At 43.5% G+C, this 26248-nt stretch overlaps 1 protein-coding gene across 1 annotated transcript in view; it reads right to left on the reverse strand.

Moving 5' to 3' along the window:
* The window catches only part of TRIM66 (tripartite motif containing 66), a 42445-nt gene extending 35144 nt beyond the window's left edge, over nucleotides 1-7301 (reverse strand). The window contains exons 1-2 of the mRNA XM_065944783.1: nucleotides 7174-7301; nucleotides 53-156 (exon numbers count right to left, since the gene is read on the reverse strand). Of these exons, the coding sequence (XP_065800855.1) occupies nucleotides 53-61 (9 nt within the window). The 5' untranslated portion in view covers nucleotides 62-156; nucleotides 7174-7301. The remainder of the gene's footprint in view (nucleotides 1-52; nucleotides 157-7173) is intronic.
* Nucleotides 7302-26248: the final 18947 nt, after the last annotated feature.

Consider the following 26248-nt stretch of genomic DNA (forward strand, 5'->3'; position numbering starts at 1 on the left):
TCACACAGATTTCTGAAAAGGATTAGCTGCTTCTTTGCCTGTGCTGACTTACCCTCACCATCTTGGATTGCCCAGAGGAAAAGCACTGCAGCAGAAAATGTTCAGTTACATCCCTGGTGATGTATACTCACTCACACCCAGGACAGGAGATGAGCTCTGGGAGAAGAGGGAAGAGAGAGCATAATCAGGGCAACATGGCAGGTTATACATAAGACTTAGACACAAGGCTTTCTAGTACACAACACCCAGGTATGTACCAACACTATCTGTGCCAACATGAAGTATGTTTGATGCCATAGCCTGCACTTACCATCAAGGTACTCTGGACTTGACCAACCTATTAGGGGCCTGCCCTACAGACCTCCCCACATCCTCAACTTTGCCTGATCCTACATCTCTTTCCTTCCTACAAAATAGAGGCCCAACCCTGCTCCAGTTGTGATAATCAGGTGCCTTCCTGCTGCTCCCAGCCTGCATTTCACAGCCCTGAGAGCCCAGTTCCCACTACTGGATAAGTTCAAAGGGGTCAGTTTAGACCAGGGCACAGCTCCAGCCATTTATACTACTATGTAGGAGAATTTCTTTAGAGATTTCAAAACTAGAGATTTTAGAAAGTTCTAGCCAGAGAAAGGCAAGGACTGCCTGCCTGCTCATCTAGGAGATACTTTTCTCTTATAACAACCAAGACTATCTAGTCGGCCCCTGGGGCTCAAAGAGCTTTTGCTGTGCCTTCTCCACGCAGTCCATGCTGGGTACACCCAATATGTGTATTTTCACCCGTAAACATGAACATCTTGTCCTACCTCCCTCTCTCCAGAGAAATGCAGCGGTCTCCAACACATTCGTCAGCATGGTGGGTTCCTGAACTACATAAGCAGTATGACACCGCCACCCTGAAGACTGCAGCACTTCAGGTCCACTCCGTAAGTACCTGGCCCTTAGTACTGAGAGCAAGGAGACAGGCTCCCGAGGGCCAGGAGCCTGTGCCCAGGAATGAGGACAACCTGGAAAGGGGCTGGCTCTGCCAGTGATGGAGCAATAACACCACGGTCTTCTCTGTTTCCTATCACCAAAATGACACAATGGCAGTTGCTCTAGAGCTGCAGGCAGACAAACAAGGCCAAACACCAGGTTCACCACCAATGACCTTGGCTGAGCAAGTCACTTAATCCCACTTAACTCCTCGGTACACCAGTTTCTTCATATGCAAAACAGAAAGGGAAAACAAGAGTTGCTGTGAGGACTCAACTAAACAATACTTGAGAGGTCACATCATCCTCCATGAATGCTGACTTTGAATTCAAAAGATTTCTCATATCCCATTCATGCTAAGACAATAACCTTAATTATCAACTCTCCCATGTGATGAAAGTCACATAGTCTGAGAGACTGAAAAAGTGACCACAAATTCTTCCCCTCCGTGTGCCCATGCCCGTGGAGTCTTCAAAAAAAAGTGTAGTCCATTCTCTCTCTTTTGAAGCTAGGCTGCCCTCATGACCTGCTTTGGCCATCAGAATGCAGCAAAAATGACACTGAATAGGTTCTAAGCCTAGACCTCAAGTAGCTTTATATGATTCTGCTCTCCGTCTCAGAACTCAAATACTGCCACATGAACAATAGGTTAGATAGCTGGGAGATAAGAAACCAGGTGCAGAGAGGCCTTAGTTGTCTCAGGTAAGCCACCTGAAGCCAAAACAAGCCAGGGAGCCCCAACTGACCCACCAACTGAACACAGACATGGGTAAGCACAGCAGCGACTAGCCAGGCCCAGCGCAGCCCAGCAGAACCACCCAGAGTATCCCAGCCCAAACTCTCAGCCTGCAGGATCATAAATAAAGCTTGGTTATTGTTTTAACCGCTAAGATTTGGAGTGGCTTTCGATGCAGCAAAAGGTAGCTGATATATCCTGGAAAAATCAAATCTACAAAATCATGCAAAACAATAGTTTACTACTGCTCTTCTCCTCACCTACCACTCCTCCCAACCAAGAAAAACACCCCTCCCCTAGCCTCCGCAGAGTCACGGGCTTTAATGACAGAGCTGGATATGCAATCTCCTAGATACTCTTCTGCCAGTCAACAGACGTGGAAAAGGATGTTTTCCACAGGGGGCATCATCCAGGGGCATCATGCAACTGTCCCTCCCTTCTACTTGGCTGGCCAGGGAAGACCCTCCTCATTTCCCCCAGGTCAGAAATGCTGTTCTAATTGTCGAAAATAATTTCCATGAGGCTTCCAACTCCCTGGTAGCAGATGCTCAAACATTAGTCATAGTAACACAGTCTCATTATCATGATGAGAAAAAGAGAAATAACTGAATAGATCAGACAAGACCTCATCACACATCCTGTACCTCCCATGGTCCTAAAGGCCAAAATTCTTAGCTTGTGGCTCAAGCCCGTTTCCACACTGGCTTCAACTCTTCCTAGTCTCATCTCTAGCTTCACCTGCCACACATCCTATGTCCTTGCCATGCCAAATACCTCTGCTATCCCCTAAACGCACCAAATCTTTGCATAACTCTTATGTTTGTGAAAGTGTTTGTTCCCTCTCCCTAAAATACTCTTTCTAGACACCCCACTCCTTTTCAGATAAACTCCTTCCTATTCATCCTTCCAAACTGGTTCAAATGTTCTAGCTTTGAGAAGCAGGGTTGATTTCCCTTAGGAAGAGTTAATTATTCCCTCTTCAGGGTTCCCACAGTACCCTGAACTTCCTTCTAATATATCACATTGCATTTTAACTATCTGTTCATATGTCTACATACAAAAATAATCCACAATTGATACTAAAAAATATTGCATGATTTTTAGCATATTCAACAATTATGTTTCTTTCCAGTTTGAGTATTCCATGTGTATTCCTTGCACTCGCAGCCAATGAAAGTAGAAAAAAGCCATCTGGAAGTTTTCTGGGTGGTGGAAAAAACCAGCCCAGGAAAATAAAGGAATCACGTTTGATCCAGAGCAGAGGTGTGGGCCTTAGGAAAGGCTGTGAATTGGGAGATGTGGGTTCCAGGTTCAAGACTGTCACTAACTGTGCAACCTAAAATCAGTGAGTGAACCCTTTTCTCTGAATCACACTTACTATATCCTTAAATGAGAGAAATGGGAATAGCAGGGAAGTATGAATTACCAGGCTTCCCTGGTAGATCAGACAGTAAAGAACTTGCCTGCAATGCAGGAGACCTGGGTTCAATCCCTGGATTGGGAGATCCCCTGGAGAAGAGAATGGCAACCACTCCAGTATTCTTGCCTGGAGAATCTCATAGACAGAGTAGCCTGGTGGGCTACAATCCATTGAGTCACAAAGACTGACAGTCTTTGTGACAGTCAGTCACACTCAGACACGACTGAGTGTGACTCACACATACACACGGATTTCTCAACCCTCCTCTTCTGCAACTAGGCTTCAGACATAAATTCCCCTGGGCAAGATGGGAAGAGAAAGACCACCCTTGCCAACAAGTCAGGGACAGGCTTTTGGCTGAGGGAGGCCTGGACCGAACAGCTCCTCCCATGTGAAGAGGGGCTGCTGCAGCTGACAGCAGAGCTGGAGAATGGCAGCAGCAGCAGCTGTCCCAGGCCCCAGGATGGCTGTGGGGCCCAGGGTGGACACGGAGAACATGGGCTTTCTTTGTGTCATAACTTTTGCCCAGAAATTCTTACCTTCCCTCAGGAGGTCTGTAACCTCCCTAACCCCCATCAAGCTGTGTCAACGTCGAGCTTTTTGTTTTTTTAAAGAAGATTCCCCATTTTTCAATGTGGATACCAAAACAAAGTTGTTGGTTTTTTTTTGACAACTGGAATACATGAACTCAGAGCTGTGCATAAATATAAAATGACCAAATATCAATTTACAATATTTAACATTTAACATTTAGTTATTAATACTGTTTATAATATTTAATATTAATTTAGTTATTTAAATCACATATTACATAAGATATTATTTAGATATATTGCTTTTTCCTTTCTACTGCTGTCACTTGAATTTTTCAAGTGACAGCATTGAGCTTTTATTTCATACAGAGGAACATCCATTCTGGGAAATGGAGGACCAGGGCCCAAAAGCCACACAACCATCTCCAAAGGTGGTGCTTCTGCTTCCAGAGTGAAGAACTCACAGGTACCAGAGGTCCTCTGAAAACAGAGGCTGTTCAGTTCCTCTGTCACAAGAGTAGGCACTTCTGGGCTCTGGGAGGGTAAGGCAGATTATTCTTTTACCGCCACTTCTTATATTAGGCACTTTACAGGTTTATTTAACTGTCAATCCACCACACAGAGGTAGGCATTATCCCCATTTCAGAGTTGGATAGACTGAGGCTAAAAGAAGTTGTCACCTACAGAAGATCACAGAAAGTAGCGGCAGAATTACAACTGGAACCCAAGTCAGTCCACCTCTAAAATTCACCCCTGCCCATGTCTCTATACTCCTAATTCAAGTGTTTGGAGAAGGAAATGGCAATCCAATCCAGTATTCCTGCCTAGAGAATTCCATGGACAGAATTCCATGGACAGAAAGTGACTACACTTTCACTTTTCACTGTCAACTCAAGTGTAAACAAACAAGGTAATTTTAATTTTTTAAATTAACTAAGTAATGTGATTATAAGTAAAATATTCCACAATAATGATCAAATTTTAAAGATGATCTGGACCCAGCTTTTAATTTGAAATCCAGGAAGACCTGGGATACAGCCCCAGCGATGCTTATAGTTTTAAGAAATATTATGATATTTGAGAAAAGGCAAGCGAAGCAGAGTTTTTCTGCCTAGAAAAATAAATCTGGGCGCAGTTTCATTCTGTAGATGAGTGGTTCTCAAACTCTGTTACGTATTTGAATCATATGAGGCACTTTTAAACATCCTGATGTCCAGTCCACAGCCCATGTCAATTAGATCAGTTTCAGGAGGTGGGAGCCAGGCAGCAGTATTTTTTAAAATTTCCCAGGTGATTACAATTGTACAACCAAGTTTGAGGACCAGTGCCATAGAGTGAGTATCCCTTCCCACTGTGGCTGAGCCTGACAGATCAGCCCCTGTACCTCAGCAGCTGAGAAAGGCAGGCTCACCCAATCTTAAAGAGGCCCCAACAAGTTAAGAAAGTTTCTGAGTGCAGTTGTTATGTATTTCCCCTCTGGCAGAGAAGAGAAAAGGGCAGATGCCCAACAGACAGAAGGGTGTCTGATCCCAGGTCCCCGGGGTGGCGGGGTGGGGGTGGTGGTAGGGAATTGGAGGACACAATTTGCCTCCCCTAACTCCCAGCTTCACAGAAAGACCCACGAGCAGACTTGGGGTGCAGCCTGAGATCTGGCACCACAACCACTGCTGCTGCCTAGAGAGCGCGATAAGCCCAGAACTTAGCGAGGCAGCAAGGAAGAGGACCAAGAGTGGGTAGGCTACCCTCAGACATGAAGGGCGGTGCCAAGGCAACCTGGGCATGGGGCTGGGGTGGGAGAGAATTCCCAAAGAGGTCTCAGAAAACTAGCACTGGGTCAGCTGGCCCAACAGGTAGGGACACGTGCACATAAGCCTGAGCTCAGTGCTAAGCAACCCTCTGAGGGTTAAAAAAGCCCTTCATTCTAAAGTTCTTGGCCAGGGCTCCCTGAAACTTTGCAGCTGGGGCCCACGCTCTGACTCCGACAGAGTAGCGGCATCGTCTGGAGGAGACTGATCTCTACTGCCAGCCCTCACCTGTAAACCCAAAGCTGCACAAACCTAGCTTCCAGACCTAGCTTTTCCCACTGTTCACCTAATCAATTCCCTCACCATAAAGATGGTGACACAGAGGCCCAGAGAGAGGGAGGGGTATAGCTAAAAAAACCACAGGTCCCTGTAAACCATAGACAGCACCCTGAACCACTGAGCAGTCCCTGATTACCTCTGCAGCCACAAGTAAGACATTCTCCCTCTCTATGCCTCTACCAGACGTTATACAAGGAGGAAAAAACTCTCCAGTTATATCCTCTGGCAGGCTGGCCCTCCTCACTAACCATTCCTGCCCTCCCACCCAAGGCAGCCCCAGGGTACTGGGCATCAGCTAAGGCCCCCACCACATGAGCCCCCCAAAGCCTTCCTCTAGCCCAAAGCTCAGAGCAGCAGCACCACCTTTAAGAAACATGTTGTACCCACTCCCCAAATGCCCCCTCCCTGCTAGAAAGACAGATTTCGATCCTAAGGTGATTCTGCTCCAGCCCCTGGCTGCCAGCAGGCTTACCTGTGGCGCCTGCTGCCCTGTGACTAGAGCAACACCTGGGGGAGAAGTCAGAAGAGCGACAGGTGAGCCCACCACAGGTCCCAGAGGACGGTGCTTACCAAGTGCCCAGGAACACCCACCCTGCACGCTGCAGCCAGCTGGGCTACAGGGCCTAAGACTCGGGGAGCTGGGTACTGGGTGGGGAAAGGGGAGCAGCCTGAGTCCTCTCCTCCTTTCCCTGATGCATCCTCAGCCAGGGCTGCGTTTCTCCAGCTCACCTGAGACGCTTCTGCAAGAAAGGGCTTGGTTGACTCCTCCTGTTCCTGTTTATCTCGAAGGCTCTGCAGTATTTTTCCCAAACTGAACAGCGAGAGGGAAACCTCAGAGAGGCGACTCTCTTCCTAGCTGCATCTCCTTCCTAATCCTCTGGGTGCCTTGGAACAGAAGCTCAGAAGGAAGAAAACGAGATTTTCAACTTTCAGGAACTAGCTCTGTCGCCCTCTGCATAGCTCAGGAGGCCATCACTCCCAGCCTTTTAGGACTCGATCCAAAAATCCTTCAGCCCTCCATGTTCCCCAAAATGACAGTGCTCATGTGTGGCTGGAACCTGCCCCGATCCGGCAGCTCATTTAAATAGAGCTCATCACAACAGTGTTGGTGGAGAAGTGAGTAGCTGCAGGGCCCTGGGGACCCCCTGTTTATACGTAGGAAGAATGATGCAATCTGGGTATCAAAATAGCAATCCAGAATGGAATAACAGGCTCACGCAGCAGCGGTGCCGGCACAGCCAGAGCTCAAGTTGACACACTCTGTCAGCCCCACACTACTGCAGCACGCAGATGCCAGGCACACACTCTCCCCGCGGCGTTCTGAAAATCAGCAGGAGCCCGAGATAGCCCTCCATGCCCCCGGCACAGAAGGAGGGTGGGGGTGAGGGGGCTTCGACAGACATTAAAATCTGTCTCCTACACACTCACCTGCTCCTGCCACTTCACCTGAAGTCCTTATCCTGTGACGTCACAGTCAGTTGCCATAGTGACCAAATGTCCGTCACAGCGGAGGATTAGGACTTCAGATGGAGAAGACACACATTTGCAGCGCAGAAAGGTCCTCAGAGGCGTCCCTGGCAGCCAACCCTCCCCCTCCCCCCAGGGAGATACAGTCACACAAGCTGGGAGAGAAACAGCAAGGAAAAACAGGGTCAAGTTAGAGGGAAGATATGAGGATGGGTCAAGACTACAAGTCCGGGATAATTGCAAAAGCCCAGAGTACAGGAAAATTTTCAAGAGCACAGAGGGAAAGTGACAGAAATGAGCTTGGAAAGACTAGCAGGAGAGTATGCTCCTGAAGAGCCCTGCCTGCTGAGCCAAGAAGCCTTTATCCTAAAAGCAGAGGCCACCCAAAAAGGTCCTGAAGACTGACAGATTGGGCTTTATGACTTCCTTGATGGACTAGGGCTTCCCTGGTGGCTCTGCCTGCAATGCGGGAGACCCGGGTTCAATTCCTGGGTGGGGAAGATCCCCTGGAGAAAGTAATGGCTACCCACTCCAGTATTCTTGCCTGGAGAATCCCCTGGACAGAGGAACCTGGTAGGCAAGAGTCCATGGGGTTGCAAAGAGTCAGACATGACTAAGTAACTAATACTGATGGACTGGAGATGGGAGAGGGGAGTGGGGGAGTAGGGAAGAGGTTTAATGGGAGCCTAAATGACGACAGATATGGAAAGAAAGAAACAGACGAGTTGTTTTGAAGAGAACCAATAAAACAAGACCAAAGTGGGATGCTGAGCAGAGTGGTGGTGTGTGTGACGGAAAACACGGGACGGGCTGCCATGAACAGAGAAAGGTAGCAGGAGGAGGAAGCAGTACCTATATTTTACTTTCTCTGGCATCCATAGCCTTTTAAAAAGATCAGGCCTCGTTCTGCCTCGCTGGACCAATGATTTACAAATCTGGAGGGTTTATTAGAAATCCCCTATCTACCAAACCCAAATCTCCTGGGTGTGGGAATCTATATTTTTAGCAAGTTTCCAAAATAATTCTTAGGCATCCAGATCAGATATAGATAGATAGATAGATCTCCCAGGTGGCACTGGCAGTAAAGGACCTGTCTGCCACTGCAGAAGACATAAGGGACGATGAGGGTTTGATCCCTGGGTGGGGAAGATCCCGTGGAGGAGGGCATGGCAACCAACTCCAGTATTCTTACCTGGAGAATCTCATGGACAGAGGAGCCTGGTGGTCTACAGTCCAAAGGGCCGAAAAGAGTCCGACATGCCTGAGGCGACTGAGCACACATATCCAGACCAGCACTGGTTCAAGGGACCAGTAATCTTGAACCTGTTGCCTGAACAACTACAGTAGCCTCCTAGCAAGTCTTTCTGTATCCAGTCTTGTCTCCTCTAATCATTCTTCTCAGTACGTCTGAATGATTTCTCAAAAATACAGATCTGATTATATTCCACTGACCCCAAACCTTCAATGTCTCCGTACTGTCTACTGAATAGCCTAAATTGGTTAAGATCCTTTTGTTTGGAAAGGAAATTTCTACTTCTATCCTTCAAGTAATTCTATATATGTGCCAAACTCCCTTCTGTTCCTCCTGCTCTCCCCTGCCTGCACCTCATCCTAACACTATCCCTTGTCTGTGATTCCCTTCCATATCTTTTGGCCCTATCTGGCTCCTATGCAGCTATTTCTATTTGATACCACCCACAGGCTCAAATTCACCCAATTTCCCCAAGTAGAGCCTAAAACAAGGGTCAGAAAATGAATTCTTCTGTTTTTGTAAATAAACTTTTATTAGAACACAGTCATGCCCATTTATTTTGATATTATCTATGACTGCTTTTGTGCTGCAATGGCAGAGCTGAGTAGTTGTAACAGAGCCTCTATGATGTGCAAAGCCCAATATTACTTCCTATCTATACAGAAAAGGTTTGTTGATCCCTGACCTAAAGCAACGGCTACCATGTTTTAGTCTCATCCTTTGGGGTTCAATTTCAATAATGGGGAACCTACTTATTCCAAAGTCAACTGCCATCCCTGTGTGCTCTAGTTCTGCTGGGTCACATTTCAGCTAGATCTTCAGTTTAGGGGCTTCTGTATTGGCTCAGATGGTAAAGAATCTGCCTGCAATGCAGGACACCGGGGTTCAATCCCTGGGTTGGGAAGATCCCCTGGAGAAGGGAATGGCTACCCACTCCAGTATTCTTGCCTGGAGAATTCCATGGACAGAGGAGCCTGGTAGGCTACAGACTTCTGGGGCCTCAGAGAGTTGGAGATGACTAAGCTAGCACTTTCACTTTGGGATAGGATATAACTCAACAAGGAAGGGGCATTTCAGAAGGGGGGACACGATAAACAGAGGATAACAGACGACAGTGTGAGGCCCTATGGGGAATGAGTGTAAAGCCCATGCAGAGGAATAACAGATGAGGTTTTCTGAATAAAATTAGTGCAGGGTCAGATAGAGAAGAGCCTTTAAGGCCATGGCTAAGCTTCTGTTCTGAACTACAAGCAATTAAAAGCCCTTTAAGTACTAGAAATGCAGGCCCAGGATAGGAGAGAGTGGTCAGAGTTGAAGCCAGAGGATTTGGGAGCATAACCCACAGAGGCACTACATGAACTAAGGTCAAGCAGGGGGATCCAGGGACTGTGAGTCAAAGCTAGGTAGCAGATCTGAGCCAAGAGTCAGAACCTGAGCATAAGAGCCAGGTGACAGATACAGGCTGGAGATGGATGAGCACATGCTCCTAGGAACTGCCTGACTGTGAAATAAGCTTTTAGTGTCAAGAAAATACCCGTTGCAGAATGCAGAAAGAATGGGTAGGATGAAACTGAGCTCATCCCACAGAGTGGCACCTCTATCTCTTTCCACTCCGTATCTCAAGAGTCAATCCAGGAACGGATGCACTAACACACTCTATGCAAGGCCACTGTCCCAATTTCCAACTGGGCCTGGACTGAGGAATGATGGGGGAATCAAGGGCAGAATCCTACTCTAGGTCTGTGGTTCCTACTGTCCTTTAAGCCCAGACAAGCCCTAGGTTGACAGGCAAGGGAACTACCTGAATTTTTTTTTTCTTTCCTCTGTAAGTGACCAATTATGTGGCATTCAGCAGAATCCTAGAACTTTCTGGAATTCTGATGTCCCATGTACTTAATGAGAGGTTAGAGATACACGCTTATAGGTCATTCCTGCTCTCCAGCCATCACAGAAGTCAACAATGACTGGTCTCTCTTAAATGAGAGACAGTTCCAGCAGACAAGAGGACCCTCCAAGACCCTTGTCCATGAATCACATCTACCTTGAACTCCCTCTCTAGCTATACCCAAGTACATCCCCAAAACACAGCCTGCCTCCTTCCTGTCACCAGGGGAATTGCTCTCCCAGTAACGGTACTGTTCCTAGGTACCAGTGCTACTCCCAGGGCCCTAGAGAGCCAATTAATGTGAGAAAAGATGTTCGTGAACTAAAAAAACCATCCTGCTGACAGGGCTCCAGCACTCCAGGTTCTGCACCTGCTTCACATCCAGCGTACCTTCCACCTGGGAAACTTGGGTCACTGCCCACACCAGACCCCACAATGGTTGCATGCACTGTTCATCACCTGGAGTGAGCAAACAGCAGTCATCTCACCTGCCAAGCTTCAGTTGCTGAGACCTCACCCCTCCCCCGACTCCCACCTCCCACTCTCACCCCAGGCCATTAGAGCCCCTCCAGATGAGCAGCTCATTAAGATAAGTACCATTTCCCTCTCTGACTCTGAGGTTGTAGCATCTTGCATCAGGTCCCTCTCTTTGCATCTTCCCAAAGCCCCAAGGCCTGCCCATGGAGGGACAGAGATTGCTCCCCTTTCAGCATTTGTAGCTTTCAAGGGATATGCTGTTACCTGTCACTAGCTTCAGGAAGCAGGAGGCTGTGGTGGTTATTTGGTGTTCCTAGAGCTCTTCAACTCCAGTCCCAGGGAATACTCAGGATCACCCAGTCAATTAGTGTCTAGACCAAGCTACAGGGCCCATGACTTCCAGACCAGGGTCTCTGTCCATACCTAAACTGCATCATCTACATTGATACTGGGAAAAGTAACATACCAAACAAGGAGAGACTGGAATCTAGACCTCAGAATCAAAGTCTCACATCTAGAATTTGTCTTTTATTAGATCTGAAGAGAAAGGTTAATGTTCCTTTTACTTACATTGGGAAGGAAATATCCAATTAATGGCCTTTCTCTCCTAAAATAACAAATATTGTTCCTTTTACTTACATTGGGAAGGAAATATTCAATTAATGGCCTTTCTCTCCTAAAATAACAAATATAATCATAAGGGTGTGTGTGTGTGTGTGTGTGTGTGTGTGTGTGTGTGTGTGTGTGCGCGCGCGCGCGTGCGTGCGCGCACACACACATGCTAGTCACTCAGTTGTATCTGATTCTTTGTGACCCCATGGACTGTAGCCCGCCAGCCTCCTCTGTCCATAGGGATTCTCTAGCCAAGAATCCTAGAGTGGGTTGCCATGGCCTTCTCCAGCGGATCTTCCTGACTTAGGGATTGAACCCGGGTCTCCGGCATTTTATTGCAGGTGTATCCTTTACCATCTGAGCCACCAGAGAGTCCCAGAACCAGAGGAACCCTGAAAATTTTGAAGACAGACCCAGCATATAGTAAACAGTTTCAGGCATGCCAACTTCCTTCAGAGCTTGCTACATTTATTTAAAATATCACTTGGGGACTCAATGGCCAATTTTCCAGGTAGAATTTGATCTGGGACCATTTTCAAACAGGTTTAAAAGCAAACAGTCCCAAGTAGATCATCTCATTGGCTGAGTAGACCCATTTCCAATATCCAGCCTTTCTGGAACCCACCACTCCAGCCATCTCACAGTACAGCTGAGACAGTGTGTGCTCAGCATACTACTGCCTTTGCTTCGGTCTCCATCACTAGCTTTCAAAGACCAGGTCCAGCTGGTTTCCTCAGGGCCCAAGACCTGATGCAGATCCACTTCCTAGTATGATGGAGTTGCTTGCAGGAATTTCAACTAGGCTATGACTGCATTAATGGAAGATCTGCACCCAGTGTCTCAGGCTGCAGGGTCGGTTCTTTCCTCAGCTTCTCCCTTGACTCTCTCCATTAGTGCAGTGATTCCAGTGGGTGAGGAATCTCCCCCGAGCAGAGCGCCACAGTGCAGATCACAAGCTCCAAAGGTGGGTGAACCTGAGTTTGACTTGACCTGACCTGACAGTAGTTGTTAGACCCTACATAATCACAACTCCCAGGTTTTTCATCTGTAAAATGGGGATAATACCTGTTAGAAGGTTGCTGTGAAGTTTAGAAAAGATAATACAGGCATAAACATTCCATATAGCCTCTGCCAACCAGAAGATGCTTGATAAATGTGTTTTGCACCTCACAACTTGAGGAAGAGAAAGAGATAATACAGGCATAAACATTCAATATAGCCTCTGCCAACCAGAAGATGCTTGATAAATGTGTTTTGCACCTCACAACTTGAGGAATAGAAAGGGGCAGTGTCATAACTGGAAAAAGTTTTCCTTTCAGAGCCTTTCCTTTCAGGAGCCATGGGACATTTTTGTGGACCCATTGCTTATCATTTGTTCAATAAGTATTCACTTAAGCCCTCAGCCGGTGTCAGGCTCTGTGTTGGACGTGGCACTGCAGAGATGCAAGGCACAGTCCAGTTGAATGAGAAGATGCCCACTTCATGCCCTCCCCCTGTGCTGAGCCCCATTGCAAACATGCAGGCCTGGGGAGGCTCCACTGAGGGATTAGAGTTGAGAATCAGTGGGAAAGACCCTAAGCTCAGGCACAGTCCTGCTTCCATTCAACACGGCAACTGCTTGGCTGTGCCCAACAACCAGGAGGAATAGATTTATGGAAACGGACTCATCCCCATGCCATGTGGCCCCATGTGGCTGGAGGCATTGAAGCTAAGGGCCTATTTAATTCTTCAGCCTCTATCCATCTCCCCTGCCAACCCTTTACCTATTCCCATATGTGACATTTGAAAATCGCAGATTGGCAGAAGTAGGATAAGCCTTTTAGCAAGTCTGTAATCCTACTCTGCTGGATAAAGTGGAGGTGCTAAAAGCTCTTTCCAAAGAATGAGACTCCCAAAGCCTGGCTTCTCAAATTAAGGATCAGAAATCTAAGTTCAGGTATTGGGTATCTCACTGGACTTGCCAGAGCTAGGTGACATCTCTGCTTTTCATCAGTCAGCTCATTTGGGCGCCATTCTTTTAGTCCTTCAGAAAACATTTACTGAGCAACTGATATCCACCAGTCCTTGTGCACTGAGAACCTCCCAGAGGTATTGCTCCTTTGCCTCAACTAAAGAATCTTTCTTTCACATTCCTACAACACCATATTATTATCTGCTCTTCAATAGAATATGAGTTCCTTGAAGGCAAGGGCCTGGTCTTTTCATCTCAGTGCCCTAAATACCACAGGGCCCGGTACATAAAATTCAGTAACTGTCTGTTAAGGAGACAGACATATGAACCAACAAATAGCACACAACAGAGAATCCTAAAACCTCCAAGTAGCAGAGGAAGCTTATTCCACTCTGACCCACAAATGCAAATGTGAAAGGTAACAACAGCCTGGCCAGATCATAGGACATACTAAATAATGTAAGATGCCGCATATTCAAGAAACTGCCTGATTCCAAATTAAGCATATTCACATCTAACAAATTTTTCCACTTCAGTTTCACAAGTTCTAAATAATGGCATTTTTTCACATTTCTTGGTCTCTTACTATATCCGAGGCATATAGCACAGAATGTTTTCTGTGTATGTTCTCATTTACTTTTCATAACAACCCTATAAATTAATTACAACTATTATCATCTCCGTTTTACAGGCAGGAAAACTTATCAAACTATGCAACTATTAAGAGGTAGGTAGATTAGGACTTGGGTCTTCCCAGGTGACTCAATGGTAAAGAATCTACCTGCCAATGTAGGAGACACAAGAGATGTGGGTTCGAAGATCCTCTGGAGAAAGAAATGACAACCCACTCCAGTATTCTTGCCTGGAAAATTCCATGGACAGAGAAGCCTGTCAGGTTGCAACCTATGGGGTCGCAAAAAGTGGGACACGACTGAGCAACTGAACACACATGCAGATTAGGACTCATACTCAGATGCCCAGATATATTGACACCAAAGCTTATATTTTCATTCTTCTTTGCACTTAGAATAACTTGGCAACAAACACCATGATTCTATTAATTGTCATTAGTATGAATTTAGTTTTCTGACTTTTGTTATTGCTGTTCAGTTGCTTGGTCATGTCCAACTCTTTGAAACCCCATGGACTGCACACCAGGCTTCCCTGTCCTTCATCTCCTGAAGGTTGCTCAAACTCACGTCCATTGAGTTGGTGATGTCATCTATCTATCTCATCCTCTGTCATCCCCTTCTCCTCCTGTCTTCAATCTTTCCCAGCATCAGGGTTTTTTCTAATGAGTTGGCTCTTCTCATCAGGTGGCCAAAGTATTAGAACTTCAGTTTCAGGATCAGTCCTTCCAATGAATATTCAGGACTGATTTCCTTGAGGATTGACTAGTTTGATCTCCTTGCTGTCCAAAGGACTCAAGAGTCTTCTTCAACACCACAATTCAAAAGCATCAATTCTTCGACACTCCATACATGACTACTAGAAAAACCATAGCTTTGACTATACGGACCTTTGTCAGCAAAGTAATGTCTCTGCTTTTTAATAAGTTATCTAGGTTTATCATAGGTTTCTTCCAAGGAGCAAGCATCTTTTAATTTCATGGCTGCACTCACCACCATCTGCAGTGATTTTGGAGCCCAAGAAAATGAAGTCTATCACTTGTTTCCATTGTTTCCCTATCTATTTGCCATGAACTGATGGGGCCGGATGCCATGATCTTAGTTTTTGAATGTTTCTGATTTTAGAGTCAAACAAAGCCTTGAGATATGCATAATTAGTTCATGGTAGAAATCTTAAGCGAGACCAAAGACCTAAACATGAAAGTTAAAACTATAAAACTCTTAGAAGAAAACATAGGAGGGAAGTTTTATGACAATGGATTTGACAATAATTTCCTGGGTATGACACCAAAAGCACAGACAACAAAAGATAGGTACATGGGACTTTAAAATTTAAAACTTTCACTATGTTGATAGCACACTATCAACAAAACAAAAAGGCAACCCATGGAAAGGGAGAAAATATTTGCGAGTCACTATTCTGATAAGGATCTAGTGTCCAGAATATATAAAGTTGTTATACAACTCAACAAAATCCTGATTTAAAAAATGGGCAAAACTTGAAACTAACAACATTGTAAACCAACTATGCTCCAATAAAATAACTAAATTTTTTAAAAAACACAAAACTGAAACTCTGTATCATTAAACAATTCTCCATCCCCTCCTCCCTCCACCCTTGGCACTCCCCATTCTACTTTCTATCTCTGTATATTTAGCTACTTTATGTAGCTCATGTAAACAGAATCATAGAATATTTGTCTTTTTGTGACTGGCTTATTTAATATAATGTTCTTGAAGGTCATTCATGTTGTAGCATTTGTCAGAATTTCCTTCCTTATTAAGGCTGAATAATATTTCATTTCATGTAGATACCACATTTGTTTATTCATTCATCTGTCCAGGGACGCTTAGGTTCCTTCCACGTTTTGGTTGTTGCAAAGAATGCTATGAACATGGGCATAAAAATATCTCTTCTAGTCCCTGCTTTTAACTCCAGAAGTGGAATTGCCGGTAATTTATTTTAAAATTTTTTGAGGAACCACAATACTGTTTTCCATGGAATCTGCACCATTTTATATTCCCACCAACAGTGCACAGGATTGCAATTTCTCCACATCCTCACAAACACTTCTTATTTTCTGTTCTTTTTTTTAATAGAAGCCATGCTAACAAAGGTAAGGTCATATCTCATCATGGTATTGACTTGTATTTCCCTAAATATTAGTGATAATATCTTATCTGGAGAAATGTCTATTCAAGTTCTTTGCCCATTTTTACACTGGTGAGTTGTAAGAGCTCTTTACATATTCTGGATAATAATGCAACGGTGTTGGAACTTTTAAAACATATTTAAGATTCTCCATTTTTATAAATTCTACTGTATTTCCAAGAGTTCTTTAAGTAATTTAGAATGTTTATTTGCTAGACAACTGAATTATTTTTTAAAAAATTAATTTATAAAAGCAAATATTAGCTGTAAATATGTTCAAATATTAATGAAAGCTCCTTTTAAAGTGACTGTTATATTTTATATATTAATAAATAAAATAAAATTTGTAAGTTAAAATTAAAAAGCTTAGGGAAGAACTAAGTTTAAGTGGTTAAGTTGAAAAATCACATATTAATTTAAAAATCTAATTAGACCATATCTTTTCTGTACTCCAAACTGTCAACAGAGAACTGAGAGAGGTTAGGTAGATTGTCCAAGGTTTAAAGATCTCAAAATTCAGATTTCAAAATACCTGCAATGGTCTAATGCCTCAGATAACCTAGACTTGTGCTACAAGTCACTTAAAAAATACTGCAGACAACAAAACAAACAAAAATGATGCTGTTTTTAAATGCTGTCAACTGATTTGGCTTTTTCACCCCACAAGTTCATTCAGCAGACACTCAATGCACCAATGTAACATGACTTATTCTAGAATAATGAAATGAAGGGACCTGACTGCTGTCTCCAAGGACTTCACAGTTCTCAATGAGATTGTCTCCTAGGAAACCTGACGTTCAGAAGAAAAGCACAAGCTCCTCCTTGCAGTAGGAGGGGGATTCAGCATAGATGGTGAATGGTTCATTAGTCAGAGCAAGTCTGTTCAAAATCTTTTCCTGACTGACCTGAGAGGCCCAGCTACTCTTCCCCTACTTCGCAAGTTTAGTGGGTCAGGACATATCCTCTCCTTCTGGGGAGGCAGCCAAACCCTGAATCAAATCCTCCAGGTTTCTTAGTCTGCCACCAATTTAAGGAAATCCCAAGCATGAAAAATCCTAGCCTACAAAACAGATCTATTAAGCAGCAAGAGGATTTGCTTTGTCTCACAGATTCCCCAAAGAGAAATCTTTCAGCAATGAGTATCCCATGGGCTTGTAAATTCTGATTCTTTCTACACCTGAAATTCAATTCCTATGAAATGGGAAGAGAACTGTTTCAGAGATGGAGGTGAACCTGTGGTGCCTTTGTACTTACCATCTGGGACAGTCCCATTGAACCCCAGCAACCTGCTCTAGCTCCTGGATCAAGCACTGGAAGCAATTCTTACAGAGCAAACGCTAACAGGGTAGAAGCCGGTCACTCACATTGTGCAGGTCCCGTTGGCACAATAAGCAGATCAGTGTCGCCTCCCTCTGTCCGCTTCTGTTTTTCTGGTCCATTGATGACTGCCCCATAAAGCTCACGCCTGTATCTGTGCCCATACATGTGCCCAGAACCGGGGCTTTTCCATTAATATTCTCAAGTGTGAAGTAGTGTATAGAGCAAACAAGCTCTACTCCCTGTAAGTGAAGCACAAAGCAGAGTGATTTACTTCTTTGGGGAGATGGCTGGAAAGGACACAGAAACCAACACCTCAGAAGTCCAGGCTGTGTCTGTCCCTAGGACTGGAGGCTCATGTACCACAACAGGGCACAGTCCGAACTCTCACTTGGGCCCAAAAGACAGTCCCAGATATCTGCCAGGGAGACAAAGCATGAAGGGGTCTTCTACGTTGTGTGTGTCCTACAGGATTGGTTTGCCTTCAAAAATGTCCCAGATATTTCTGTGCTTTTCTTATCAATGGACAAGCTTGATCCAAGATTTCATTTTGAAAAAGAGAAGGAAATTTACTAAATGCCAAGTTTATGCCAGGTACTTTATATACTTTATCTCCATCCTCCCAATTACCCTTGGAGATAGGGATTATATTTTAAAAAATTAAAAAAAAACATCAAAGACAGGCTGAGGAAAATGAGGTTCAGAGAATTTGGGTAATTGGACACAAAGACAGATGGTAAATAGCAGAGTTCAAATTCAAATCCAGGTCAGTCTGATTTCAGATGCCATTCTCTTAACCGAAATGTTTCTCAAGCTGAGGTCCACATACATGTCCTCATGAGTTCTCTCCAACAACTTTTGTAAATTAGTGTTTCATTCTGATCAGCTTTTTAAAGTATAAATATTCTGGGTCATCTATATATCCACCATGATGGGATTTTAGAGGCAGTGTTAAAAAGTTAGGATCTAGTTCATATCAGTGTTACTTTGTCTCAGGATAATGAGAAGAAAAAGAAGCAGATAATACGTAAATGACGGATTCTTGCCACAGGAAGCCTAAATGAAATCACGGCACACAATGATGAATGTTCCCCAGAACCTGGAATAGAGAAGGTAGTGGGGAAACTGGACCACCATCATTGGGGCACAAGTTTGCTAAACTTAGCCACAACAGAGTGCACCTCACTTAAGCTGAGGTGACAATTTTGCTTAGCAACACATCATGTGCAAACGAAATTAACACTGTTAGTTTGATTGTTTTGGTTTTTTTTAATCATTTATCAACTGTTTTAGGTTTTGTAATTGTATAAAAGCAGAAAGAGTGCACCTAGTTTTATATTTGTACTTATTTATAAAAAAACGAAAACAAAATTCATTTAATTCAAAACCAGAGCTCTGTAATTATGCAAATTTAAGAGAACTGTCACTTCAATTCAGTCTTTGGGAGCCAAGCCCATTAAGGACAAAGGAGTAGGCAGGGGAGGCCAGGCTTCTTGGGAGCCCAGCAAAACGCCACTAAATAAAGTAATGGACGGGCTTTTATCTTGAATTCATTCTGAGACTCTAAGGGAAGTTACTTCCCAGAGCACTGCCACAGTAGCAGCCCTGATGGAGGTGAGGACAATCTCTCTTAAAAGATTTAAATGTAGGTAAGTTTATTTTGCCAGACTTTGAGAATATCAAACCTTTTAGTCTTAGAACCACTTTACTTATTTTAAGTATTGAGGACCCCAAAGAGGTTTTACTTATGTGGTTATATCTACCGCCATTTACCATATTATAAATTAAAAGTGAGATAATTTTAAAATATTAATTCATTAAAACACAAAAAACCTATTACAAGTCAACATGAATAACATACTTTTCAGGAAAAATTACTTTCAAATAATAAATTTAGTGAGAAGAGTGACATTGTTTTTGCCTTTTTGCAAACCTCCTAATGTCTGGCTTAGCAGAAAACTAAATAGAAGCTGGCTTCCCACACCAACTTCTGCAGTCAATCTGTTACATGTTGTTTTGTTTACAGTATATGAAGAAAATCCAGCTTCAAAGAGCTATACAGTTGGAAAAGATAGTATTTTAATAGCCTTATCAGATAATTGTGGATAATCTTCTTTGAAAGTACACCAAAATTTAACAAGTAGTAGTAAGTCAGGGGAGAAGGCAATGGCAACCCACTCCAGTACTCTTGCCTGGAAAATTCCGTGGACAGAGAAACCTGGTAGGCTGCAGTCCATGGGGTCACGAAGAGTCGGACACGACTGAGCAACTTCACTTTCCCTTTTCATTTTCATGCATTGGAGAAGGAAATGGCAACCCACTCCAGTGTTCTTGCCTGGAGAATCCCAGGGATGGCAGAGCCTGGTGGGCTGCAGTCCATGGGGTCGCACAGAGTTGGACACGACTGAAGCAACTCAGCAGCAGCAGCAGTTAGTCAGGAGACAGATGGGCCCCAGGCTGGGCAGATGGAGTTCGTCCACTGTGGAGAGATACTCAAAAAGAGCAAGAGGGAGGAGAAGCTAAGTCCTGCCCAAATAAGACATAAAAGACCACCTATTCCTCATTCCTGAAGTCAAGGAAACGTTCCTGACTATACATACATAGTAAAGTTCCCTGGAGGTCAAAAGGGAGGGGCATCAATTCATAGGAAGAGATGTCAAGCTACCCCATAGGCCTCTTCACTGGAATCCATCTTGGCTAAGACATGCACATACACACATCAGAGGATGCTGAGATAAACTAAATATGGACTCAGAATAAGGCAGTGATGATTGGCCAAAGGAAATCCAGAAGAAATGCCTCATAAAAGTGATTTAAACTACCACTAGGGCAAGCTCTCTCTCTGAGTCCATGCGTGTGTCTATCCACACGTACCCTTTTGCCTTCTAATAAACACTTTACTTGCTTCCCCACTTTCCACCTCTATGTGGAAATTCATTTCTACACAACTGGCTGGCTAGAACCTTGGCACCGGCCACTGATCCCTGGTGGTCTAGTGGTAGGATTCAGTGATCTCACTGCCAAAGCCTGACTTCAATCTCTGGCCAGGAATGGAAGTCCTGCTTCAAGCTACCGCAGGCAGAGACTATCCAAGGTTAGTGGATTCTGATACTACATCAGTGAACTTTTCTTATCCTGTTACATTACCATCCACTGGTCTACTTTAACATTTTGGACTGCTCTTTAACCAAGGCATAATTTTTATAACACCAAGCTCTGACTTGGAAAATACTGGTTCAATGATTTATGCAAATACTCCAAATATTGACATATTTCATTACAGAAAAAAAGTCACTCTTTAATATCACCTCTAATTGCATCAGAAAATTCTGAAAATGTTATGAAGTTGTCAAATTCATGGAGGCAGCTATAACTTTACCAGAATTCTAATTTTTGCTTGCAAGCTCAAATTTTATCATTGGCAACAAATAGTGTTTTCTTCCTTGAAGTGATAGGCTCACTTCACTTTTAAAGAAAGTATCTGCCAAATTCCCAAGCCTGAATAATCACAGTTTGTCTGTCAGTTGTTCAAATAAAACTAGTATTCTACAAAATAATAATAAAGCTAGTGCAGCGTGCAAGTCAAATAGTGACACAACTACAGTTCCTCACTTTGATAAACAGCAGAGGTGCTTAATGCATACTTCTTATTTCTTCACACAGAATATTAAAGAAACTTGTATTCAAGGATTGAACTTTAATAAACATGGATATTCTTCAGTGAAACTGGCTCTTCTCTTTTTATCTTCTTTTCTTCTACAAGCAAATGCCTGGCTGTGAAGAATACACGTACCAGCAGTTTTACATACCATCTTTGACTTTGGCTTTGGCACCATCAATGCAAATGTCAACCCAGTAAAAATGCCAAATAACATCTTAGTATTACTATGAAAATTGTTTCGACCTTGTGGAACCCCTGAAATGGTCTCAGGGACCCCCTCCATGGGCCTTTAGACCATACTTTGAGAACAGTTGCAATAGACTCTGAATGAGCATTCTGGGTATCTGAGGAAGTGGTATGGCTTTCCAAACCAGTGGACACAACTCAGGGCAAGAATATAAAGTAGTAAGTATTTGATTTCTGGCTTAGAAGAGCAACTGAATTAACTCTCTGAGGGTAAAGGTTAAATTAAAGACACAGCAATGAGTCTCTGGTTTCCCAGGTGGCACAATAGTAAAGAATCCACCTGCCAATGCAGGAGACACAGTAGACACGAGTTCTATCCCTGGATCGGGAAGATCCCCTGACGTACAAAATGGTATTCGTACTTCCAGTATTCTTGCCTGGAAAATTCCATGCAGAGAGAACCCTGGTGGGTTTGTGGGTTCTACAAAGTTTATGGGGCTACAAAGAGTCAGACATGACTGAGCATGCACGTGCAATGAGTCTGATTTGAAGATAAGCGAGGGAAGGCCAAATGATCCCTTTTCTATCCCCTTCTTCCTTTTCACCATTATTTAGCTCTTCTCTCTCCTTCCTATATATCCCCTGACCTGGGAAAGTTAAGGGGCTTGCTTGCAGAATGTACTTAAGCCAGGGGTAGCCAATTCAAATGCGTCCAGGGGTTAGTCATATAAAGAGTGAAGAGCCTCACCTAAAAGAATGTGGGTCCAGTGTTGCCGAGTCTTAGTTTTTTCAAAACACCAGAAATCCAAATTTTTCAAAAAATTTTAAATGTTGGCAACCAACTAAATTAAAAAAAAAAAAAAAACCATAAGGAAACAGCATGAGTCAAACAAAGAACACCAGCAATCAGCTTATGACCTCCACTTTAAGTCATGAAGCGACTTGAACTAAATTAAAGTGAAAGACTGGAAGGACAGATGGGAAACCTCACGTATGTTACCTTGCTTACAAACCATCTACCTTAGGATCCCACACCAAGAGGTGAGAAGGGAGAGATTAACTGGGTTTCTGTAACCTGGCCAAGGAATAACAGAGCAAGTCACTCTGTACCATATTGGGAGTTAGAATTTCACAGATTGTTTGCATGGGTAGTACAGAACAAATTATCATCAAAATAGTATACATTTTAGGGGGGAAATGGGAGCAAGAAACACCAAGTAAAGAGAGAGTACCTACTCTATGCTAGAATGTGTTGAATATGATACATTATTTATTTGTGTACTTGTTCACTGCCTGATTTAGATACAGTCCTAGGGCAGGACTTTGTCTTTTGTTCACCATGGTACCTTCCCCTCACTGCCTGGAACCTATACATACTATCTGAATACACAGCATGTGCTCAATAAATATCTCTAAAATGAATGAATGAATCACAGTATTTTTTCACTATACAGACAAGTAAACTAAGACAGAAAGAGAAAATGCTACTTGTTCAAAATCATTCAGCTAGTGAAAACAGGGGTAGGAAATGAACCAAAACTTATGTGTTCTTTCCATGAATGTTATCATCTAAAATAAAACTCAAGAGCAACTGAATTCGTTGTGCTATTGGATGAACTGCCCTCAAAGATCCTGGCATTCCTCCCTTCACATTTTGCTATTCTGAGTGTTTAATGGCAGCAGGGTTTTCCATCCTAGCTTCCAACAAAGCTGTTAGGAATGCATTTGCCACATACAACAATGAGATTTTTTTTAAAAAATCTATCCAACACAGAAAGGAAGGACTCTTAGTCCTCGATTTATATTTATTTTTACTTTGTAATGAAGAAAACCTTGAGTGGTCCTATGAATTTTCCCCTAAATGGCATATTGTGGGTATATCAAAAACTACTGATAAAAGCAAAAACAAAATAAAACAAGCAAAAACTCTGAACCTGGAAACCACACGTGCTGATGGTGCATAAATTGGTACAATCCATTTGGAAAAAATATATATACATATAGCAACATAAAATGAATCATAAAAATGCTCATACTCTATAATACAGTAATCTCACTCGTGGGAATTTATCCTAGACAAGTTATTCAACAGAAGAAGAAAAAAGTCATACATACACCAGTGCTCATTGCATCATTTTCTCCAATAGCAAAGAACACAATGAGAACAATAAGAAAGGAAAAAAAAAGAAAACACATGAGAAAATGGCTTAGTAAATTATAGTATGTGCTGAAGATAAACTACTAGCTGTTAAAAGTAATAATCATGAATACTGGGTAGTGATACAGAAAAAATGTAGTAGTATTAAAACAGAACACAAACAGATTTGTATACCATGATCATCAGCTTTGCAGACAGCAATGCCTCCATGCGAATAACAACTGAAAGGTAATAATCAGACATGAAAACAGTATTGTAAGGTATTATAATTTGAGATTTTTGTACTTATGTTTTTTCAAATTTTTCTTTCATGTTTTATTGTCTTTTCTATTACATTTAAGTTTTAAAATTCTTTCTGAAGTAAATTTGGATTTGAGTTTTTCTCACATTCTCACTTAGAAAAGACATCTTGACTCGAACCATCTTAAATTAACAATCCTCTACTTGAAAAAGGAGAAAGAAAAGAAAGTGAAGTCGCTCAGTTGTGTCCGACTCTTTGCAACCCCATGAACTATAGTCTGCCAGGCTCCTCCGTCCATGGAATTTTCCAGGCAAGGATCTTGGAGTGGGTTGCCATTTCCTTCTCCAGGGGATTTTCCCAACCCAGGGATCGAACCTGGGTCTCTCTCACTGCAGGCAGACTATTGTCTGAGCCACCAGTGAAGCCCCACTTGAAAAAGGAGAGCAACATAATATTTCCAAACGTACAAATCTAAAGATGGAGAGCAAGAAAGCAAGGCTGGATGCACCCAGGCTGTTGCTGCTGTCTGAAGGATCGCTGATGAAATCAGGAACCCAGAGAGGAAAGGAAGAGAAAGAGACCACCAGGGCCTTCTTCAGGGTGGCAGTGTGTTCACAAGGCCACCTGGAGAGAGGGCTGAGGGAGTAAAAAGGTCAGCACTGCAAATACCTGCCTCACCAGGCTGCTGCCCAGCACTGCCTCCCTTCTGCTCATTTCGCAGGCGTTTTCTGAGGCCCTGACTCTCTGAGGAGAGTCCACGTGTCTGAGATGTCACGGGCCATGCTCTACTTCAGAAGAGATGTGACAGAGAAAGAGGCCTCTCAGGGGTCATGTCCAGGATCAAGTCCCATGTGCCTGGTGACATGAGGTCACCCAGTACCTCATGTCTAGCTTCTACATAACTTTGCATTATACAGAATTTAGCTTTGTTAGCTCTCTCAGTGCTGGCTGACCCAGGGAAATTGACCCACGCTGACAAACCCCACAGGAGCCTTATGTTAAAGTTACATGATTATCTTGGGAAGAAGAGGGAGCTGGCTAAAAAACCAAAAGCAGACAACTGTCCAGGGCATGCTCCCTACCCTGGAGATCAAACTATGAAAAAGAAGAATGTCAGGTGAACACAGAACCCAACTACAGTGCTGGACCGCTCAGGAAAGCCTTCCATTCAGATGGATGGCTTGAGTGATAGGATGTAGCCCATCTGTAACCAAGAAACATGACACAACTATCCAGAAGCAGTATCCCATCAACCACTCTACCTCCACGTCCTGGGCTATCTTTGTCCTTGCCCCAGTTCCTATTCACTGGACACCTGAAGGTAACCTTTCATTCCCCAAACTCTGCCCAGCTTACCTCCATTCACAGACCATCTTACCAAGGGTAGTTTCCAGGTAGCTCAGCTCATTACTTGTGCACTTACAGGCCACTTTTGATGTCAAATAGAGGATGATGTCTCTTAGGCCTTGCCCTCAACTCTCAAGGCTCTTTCCGCTGGTACAGACAGTGTGTGAATAAGGATTGAAGGAGTGATGAAGACCATAATGCTGTGAGGTCAGAGAGGGAGTGATCACTGAGGTAAAAGCAGGAGATCTGAAGAAAAAAACCTAAGGCTAGGTCTAGGCTCTGAATTGCAGCTGCTCTATAGCCTCTGGCAAATCAGTCAACCTTCTGTGTCTCAACTCTCATTCATAAAATGGGGCTAATAGAGTTGCCCACTCAGGCAGACATATTTTGTAAACTGTAAGGTGTATTTGGCTATTCTTACTGTGGACTGGAGTGTTCTTGAATAAGCAGAATGTAAGGTAGGACTTTAAGGCTGAAGAAACTTCAGGGCATCTGGTTACGAAAAAGATAAGTACTCCATGAGAAATGAGACTAGCACAGGAAAAAAGGTAGAAGGGATGTACCAAGTTTGGCTGCAGTAGAAAGCTTGTGTAGAGAAGAAGCTCAGGTTAGTTTGGAAAGGCAAATGGAGTGTATTCTGTAGCTAATAGGGAGTTCTGTTCCAAACTTTTTTTATGAAGATCTAAGTCATTTTGGAAAGATTAACCTGACAGAGGTGTGAAGGATGGAGGAATTGGAGGAGGTTTGGAATGCAGATAGGGTGATCACAAGAGGGTGCTGAACTCCAGATAAGAGATATGTTAAGGGTATTAATGAAAGCTGTGCTTTTTAGCACAAAGGCTAAAAAAGGACATGATGACAATGTATTAGAGGAAAAGAATGTTTGGGGACAATTTTCAAGTCTCCCTGACATCACTATATAGGTTGCCAAGGCTGCTCACCAAGATATAGAATAAGGAAGGCACCAGTGAGCTGGAAAAGAGTCAAGTCTTTGGATTTGTCTATCTAGTTTACCTTAGAATGGCTGAGACACTAACCAGAAATTAACCATAAGTAAATATGATTGTGGAGCTCAGCAACAGAGATGTGAATTGAAGCCACTCAAGACGAGTTCACCCAAGACTGTGTACTATGAAAAGTTAAGAGGGGGACAGGCAGAAGGCTGAAG

This window comes from Muntiacus reevesi, chromosome 9, assembly GCF_963930625.1.
Source record: "Muntiacus reevesi chromosome 9, mMunRee1.1, whole genome shotgun sequence".
Lineage (NCBI taxonomy): Eukaryota > Metazoa > Chordata > Mammalia > Artiodactyla > Cervidae > Muntiacus > Muntiacus reevesi.